Source organism: Sinocyclocheilus anshuiensis, unplaced genomic scaffold (assembly GCF_001515605.1).
Source record: "Sinocyclocheilus anshuiensis isolate Anshui unplaced genomic scaffold, SAMN03320099.WGS_v1.1 scaffold85, whole genome shotgun sequence".
NCBI lineage: Eukaryota > Metazoa > Chordata > Actinopteri > Cypriniformes > Cyprinidae > Sinocyclocheilus > Sinocyclocheilus anshuiensis.
Genome location: NW_015536800.1, coordinates 2,872,387 through 2,879,652, shown reverse-complemented (window position 1 = coordinate 2,879,652; position 7,266 = coordinate 2,872,387). Strand labels below are relative to the sequence as shown.

General features: G+C 43.2%; 1 protein-coding gene across 1 annotated transcript in view; it reads left to right on the top strand.

Moving 5' to 3' along the window:
- The first annotated feature begins 920 nt into the window (after positions 1–920).
- Positions 921–7,266, top strand: part of LOC107656821 (protocadherin Fat 1-like) — a 103,302-nt gene continuing 96,956 nt past the window's right edge. Inside the window, exons 1-2 of the mRNA XM_016444778.1 lie at positions 921–1,016; positions 2,629–5,906. Coding sequence (XP_016300264.1) covers positions 2,648–5,906 — 3,259 coding nt within the window. The 5' untranslated portion in view covers positions 921–1,016; positions 2,629–2,647. The remainder of the gene's footprint in view (positions 1,017–2,628; positions 5,907–7,266) is intronic.

The following is a 7,266-nucleotide window of genomic DNA, read 5'->3' as shown; positions in this document are numbered from 1 at the left end:
TTGGTTTTGTACATTTAATTTTTGTTTAACGTTATTAATAAAAATGTTGTTCAATTAGCATGTTTTTGTGTTTTGCTTTGGTACCGAAATTGGTACCGAGAACCGTGGATTTTCACTGGTATTGGTACCGAATACTGAAATTTTGGTACCGTGACAACACTAAATCGCTGACATGGTTTTCTCTTTTCATGTTTGGTGCCGTCTGCAATTACACTGGACGATCTAATCTATAAATGTGATATTTTGACACATATTCACCTTTTATATTTATATTCACCTAAGACATGAACAACTTTGTTCACATTAATAATGGCGAAATTAGCATTTGAATTAGTTGTGTAACTGTTCAGTTGCGAATGCTTTTCACAGAGCACACAGTCGCAAAACGCAATAATGTTATAGAAAAAAACTGGCGTTGATGAATCTTTTTAATTTTTCTATCGACTTGGTAGGCTACCGAAATACCGGTGTTACTTTGACATCCTTATTGATAGGTAATGTAGGTACCTTGCGCGTAGGGCTTTATCATGACGAGTATCTCAAATGCTGACAGCCATGGAGATAATTTCTCTGCGTTTGTTCCAAAAACGTATGATTCAGCATATTTCTTCATCAGAGACAGAGGTTTGGCACATACAACAAAACATCAAAGACTTCTCCCGTCCCACTGTGAGGGGAGAGCGACGGCCGTTTCATCTTCATGCCAATAGGAAGTAGATCCGTGCGCTGGGCAAGGAGCGCGGAGAGATACTAATAGCGCTTTGTGTGTGTGTGTGTGAGAAGTATTCCAACTATCCGAGCGTCCGTGCAGCCGCGCGGGAGGAGCGGAAAGAGGCTGTGGCGCCGTGCGCGTGAGAGAGAGAGTGAGGGGTGTGTGTGTGTGTGTGTGTGTGTGTGTGTGTGTGTGTGTGTGTGTGTGCAGAGAGAGCGGCTGAGAGTGTCTGTACCATGCAGAGATTCGGAACTTATAAACTTCATGAAAAGCCACCAAACAAAGGACGTTAGCACTGAAATAGGTATGTACGATTTCGGAAGTCTTAAAATTGCGCGAGGGCTTTTTGGACTTGTTCTAGTTTTCTGTGCTATTTTCAGAAATGCGTGAAAGTTTCAGTTAGCTTGCGGTGTAAAGTTGCCGTTGGGAGTCCTCCACTGCTGTCCGTAGTGGAAATAGGGCAGCTTTGAAGTTGACCGTGGCTTGGCAAAGCTGTTGGAATACTCAATGTGTTCAGTTGCAGTTGAATTTTATAAGATATGCGGTCCAGAGTGGTCAGCTAATTGTTTTCAAATGGGAACAGTTCATACATCTGGCCAGCGCATGAAGGCATCAGTAGTGTGGCGACGTGAAATGAATATGAACTGACTGACTGGGGGATGGGGATACACTTTAACAACGGAGCAGAAGCCCGTCTTTTGTTACTTTGGTATTTTGTTTCCATTCCATAGGCTAAATTGCCGTATTTAGGAGAGTTAACACTGTTCTTGTGATGAAAACGATTCATTTAGTATGTTGATTAGTGTGCTAACAAGTAAGAGGTGTTATGGTTCTTTGGTGTCGCTGAGAACGTTCAGTCATATTGATTTCATTTCTGAACTAAACTTCATTTTAACGACTGCGAGTCTTTTGCTGTTTTATATGCTGGAGGGCACGAATAGTCGCGAGGATGTTTGGAAATCTCCAGCACGCGCTCGTGGAGTGTGAAGTCCTGTGTTGTAAATTGCTTTGCATACAAAACAACTTACTAAATGTTAAATGTTGTATTATTGTTAGGAATTTATACATTGCTCCGTCTTTCGTCGGCAAGCTAGACGAATATGTGCGTATTTTAGCAAATGCGAATAGATGAAACGAACGCTGAAAGATTTCTAGAGATTTGTTTAACATGGTTAGCTATGCAAATGGCACTTTCCTGATGTGCAGCATATCAGAAAATAGGCTAAACAATATTACGAATACTAAGAACCACTATAATAGGCCTAATACATCTATTTGCCACTAATACATATGATTAAATAGGTAATAAGCACTTCTTTGAGTTCTGGTAAATAATGCAGGTCAATGTAGAGATGAAAAATAAAAAGTTTTGTGATTGATCAGCTTTTCATATTCATTGACATAATGTTTTCTTACTTATGTTATGAACACATTATTGAATACATCTCTCTGTACGCATTGTCTTGTTCTTAGCTGAAGAATATGTAAGGCGGTGAGAATAATGTATAATTTATTCAAGAGGCAGTGGACTGTGACTTTATATGTATACACAAAAGGCACTTCCATCCTCACGGTGTTAACAACAATTCATCATTTGGCCTATCTGCTGTCATGGTGTCTATGGTGAAGTTGGAAATATAGACAAATAGTCAGCGGCTGTGTCTATGGATGCTGATGCACTAATCATATTTTTTTTGAGTGATGATATGCCATAAACAGATATTTAAAAGTTGTCTGTCAGTTTCTTACCTGATTCAACCCATGAATACCTTCTTAATGATAATTTAAGTAGTGTTAGATATGAAGTTTTCAGATGAAAGACTCAAACCATTTAAATGTGTCCCAAATGTGCTAAATCTATTAAAAGTGGAGCTGTGTTATCTTAACATTTTCTCTTTTTTTCTCTGCCGTTTCAGTGAGGAGTGTGCTGCAATCATGCAGAACCACGTGACTTCACTGCTGGTGGTTCTGCTGCTCCTGTGCAGCTGCACTGGGATCCAAACCCTCGACACTGCGCCCGTCCCTCTGTTTACCCAGTCTGTTTACAATGCTACCATTTATGAGAACTCTGCTGCTAAGACCTATGTGGAAAGTCTTGTCAAAATGGGAATCTACATCACAGATCCTACTTGGGAAATACGGTACAAAATCATGTCAGGAGACAATGAGAACCTGTTCAAAGCTGAGGACTATCAATTGGGAGACTTTAGTTTTTTGCGAATAAGGACCAAAGGAGGTAGCAGTGCCATTCTTAACCGGGAGGTTAGAGACCACTATATTCTCACAGTCAAAGCCATGGAAAAGAATTCAAATGATGAGGCTCGAACACGAGTCAGGATTCAGGTACTGGACACAAATGATCTTCGGCCATTGTTCTCCCCAACCGCTTATAGCATATCTTTACCAGAAAACACAGCTATTCGCACAAGTGTAGCCAAGGTGATGGCGACGGATGCGGATATCGGTACAAACGGAGAGTACTACTACAGCTTGAGAGAATGGACGGACGTGTTTTCGGTCCACCCCACAAGTGGTGTAGTTACGCTAACTGGAAAGCTGGACTACTCTGAGACAAAGCAGTATGAATTAGAGATTTTAGCAGTGGACCGAGGCATGAAACTGTATGGTAGCAGTGGATTTAGCAGCATGGCTAAGTTAACGGTACGAGTGGAGCAGGCCAACGAGCATGCACCGGTCATCACTGCTGTAACCCTAGCACCTTCAGACACTGACAAGGACCCTACTTATGCTGTTGTGACTGTCGAAGACAGTGACCAAGGTGCTAATGGTGAGATAGCATCTCTCAGTGTGGTTGCAGGTGACCCTCTTCAGCAGTTTAAAGCCATGCGCACAAGTCCAGGCAGTAAGGAATATAAAATCAAAGCAGTCAAGCAGGTCGACTGGGATAGTCAGCCCTTTGGATACAACCTAACACTGCAAGCCAAAGACAAAGGAAGTCCACCCCAGTTTTCATCCGCAAAGGTCATCCATGTCATGTCTCCCCACTTTAAAGTAGGGCCTCCTAAGTTCAGTCAAGCTACTTACAGAGTCAATGTGAGTGAATTTGCACCACTGAACACACCTGTTGTAATGGTAACAGCTGTGCCAAAGTATCCTCAACTTAAGTATGCATTTAGACACAAATTGGATAAAAATAATTTTGCCATTAATGCAGATTCAGGCTTGATTACAACAGCTGGGCCCCTTCATGCAGACTCCGTGAACAGATATGAATTAGAAGTTATGACCAGCGACAAAAAAGCATCTGCAAAAGTGATTATCAATGTGATCGACGTGAACAACAACGGCCCAGAATTCAAACAGACATCTTACAAAGCTAGCGTTGATGAAAATATGCCCATAGGTACTAGTGTACTAACAGTGAAAGCCACTGATTTAGACAGTGGGGAAAATGGATATGTCACTTACAGCATTGCCAATGTGAATCCCCAGCCGTTTGTTATTGACTACTTCTCTGGCATTATCAGTAGTTCAGAGATTTTGGATTATGAACTGATGCCAAGGATTTATACCTTGAAAGTCCGGGCGTCAGACTGGGGTTCCCCTTTTCGACGTGAGGTGGAAACTCAGGTTACAGTCACACTTAACAACTTGAACGACAACAAGCCACTTTTTGAGAATGTGGATTGTGATATAACTGTGCCAAGAGACCATGGTGTTAGTGAGCAGATCACAACCGTGTCTGCTATCGATGCTGATGAGTTGCAGTTGGTGAGGTACAGAATAAAAGCTGGGAATGACTTGAATCTGTTTGAAATAAATCCAAACTCAGGCGTTCTGTCCTTAAAGCAGCCTTTGAGTGAGGGTGAGGCAGCAAAAGTGTCCTATCACAGTTTGCAGATCATAGCCAGTGATGGAGAACATGAAACTCAGCCCATGTTTTTGAACATTACGGTCGTTACGGTACGTAAACCAGTCCAAGTGAAATGTGTTGATACTGGAGTTGCCAGCATGCTGGCAGAAAAGCTTCTGCAAGGAAGCAAGATCCACAGCCAAAACGAACCCGAAGACCACTTCCAAGACTTTCACTCTGTGAACCGCATTGCACCCCAGTTTGTAGAAACTTTTCCCAGTGTGATTGAGGTCAAGGAAGACGTGCCTGTTGGGGCCAGGATTGTCCATCTTAGTGCCATGGATTCTGACAGCGGTTTTAATGGAAAACTGGTTTATGTTATCTCTGGGGGTGACGCTGAAAGTTGTTTCGTCATTGACATGGACAGCGGATGGCTCAAAGTGTACGCACCTCTTGATAGAGAAACAACTGATCACTATACATTGAACATTACCGTGTATGACCTTGGAATACCCCAGAAGTCATCTTCACGTCTGCTGGATGTAAAGATCCTGGATGCTAATGACAACAGCCCACAGTTTTTACAGGAAGCATACTCGGTGGACATCAGCGAGAGCACTGCGGTGGGCACAGAGATCATTCAAGTTGAAGCAAAAGATAAAGATCTTGGTGATAATGGTGTGGTCAGATACTCCATATTGGCAGACACAGATCAATTTGCTATTGATATGGAAACCGGGATCGTTACGGTGAAGAAGCCTCTAGACCGGGAAGTGCAACCCAGTTTTATTCTCAAGATAGCAGCTCGTGACCAGGCCGCTGGTGAACCTCAACTTGTCTCGACTGTGTTGCTTAAAATCACACTGGAGGATGTAAACGACAACCCTCCGAAGTTTATTCCTCCAAATTATCAGGTGAGAGTTCGTGAGGATCTACCCATTGGTACTGTTATAATGTGGCTAGAAGCTCACGACCCAGATGTTGGGCCATCTAGCCAGGTACGATACAGCCTCGCTGACAACGGGGATGGGAAATTTGAAGTAGACAAATTGAGTGGCGCCGTACGAATCATGCAGAATCTGGATTACGAGAAAAAGCAAGTGTACAGTCTCACAGCAAGGGCAAAGGACAAAGGGAAGCCGATATCTTTGTCCTCAAGTTGTCACATTGAGGTGGAGGTTGTGGACGTAAACGAGAATCTCTACAGGCCATTGTTCCCATCATTTGTGGATAAGGGATTTATCAAAGAGGATGTGCCCATTGGAACATCAGTGATGAAAATCACAGCTCAGGATGAGGATAAAGGAAGAGACGGAGAAATCCGTTACTCCATTCGGGATGGATCGGGTCTGGGGATCTTTACTATTGACGAAGAAACTGGTAAGTTATCTTCCTTTCCCTTTTATCCATTCATGACTGGGGCGGGGTAGCGGGGGATGTTTTGTTGGGTCATGAATTATTCAAGAAACAAATCTCCTATGCATAAAAGAGGCCAGTGATATGAATGGTGCAAATGTGAAAGGACTTGCTGTATTAGAGGTGTTTTTTGGGTGTACAGAAGGAGGGATTCATATTATTTTGTGTGGCATCAGTTGGATACTTGCGCAGGTTGGTGGTAGCAGTTGGATGTCTTTGAGAGAGCTGATGAAGAGCATCCTGATTCTTTTCATGTTTGCGCCGGAGGAGAGAGAATTGATGGCAGGAACAGATGGAGCAGCTGTCTCTCAGACCTGCTGTAGACATTCCACACTAGTTGCCGTGGTATTAAGAGGATTGCTCGCCATCCCCACCCCCTACTTCCGTGCACACATATTTTTGTACTTGATTCTTTCTCTCGGTCTATTTTTCTTTTTAAATAATCAAATCAAGCACCGGCTATTTCTCATTTATAGATTATTTTGTTATGCAGGCCATAGGGTACTTAACATCTATGAATGTGAGCCGCTGAGAGTTAGGGAATGGTGCTTTTTGAAGCAAACACATTTCAAAAGTCAACATCTGGCCTCATTATCTTTATACAAAGAATGTATTAATACCTCTCTCAGCTGCCTGAAAGCACCTGTGCCAAAAGCTTAAAATAAGCAGTCTGGAATTCCAACGGTCTTTGACACCGTGCAACTATCGGCCACCCAGTAAAAAATGAAGGCCTCATTAGGGCTGGGTATCAAGTTTGATACTTTTTAGGCACCGACCGAATTGCCTCGATACCATCAAGTATCGAAAAATGTCTCGTTGTTCGGTACCAAATTTCGATACCTAAGGGGTTAATCTCAGCGTCAGTGAGCCAATAAGCCTGCAGCAGTAGCCGGTGTGTTCGACTAGAAGAGGTGCGGCGCAGATCGATCAGTGTTTGACAGACATCCGCGAGAGCGATTCGAAAGCGTACGGAACAGTCTGCTCTCTTTAGCTCTCGTGGTACTGTAATACACCGATCGGTCTGCACAGTCGGTCCGCATCAAGTCGAACACACCTACTAGTTTACACCGGTTACACTCAGAGATGTGGCGCACATGTGAGGCTGTAGTGCGAATGCGTCCCAGCCCCCTTAGATGTAAGGCTACATTTACACTGGTGCGTTTATGTTTTAAAATGAAAACGATCCTCGTCATACTGGCGTTTCCACTGCGTTCCAAGCTGGCTTTCCACTATCTCCGACAAGCGACAGGCCGGTCATTCAGTCATTCATTTCCAATGGAGAGTAGCGCGGGAGCTGCGTGGAGTTCCGATCATATGCAGATGT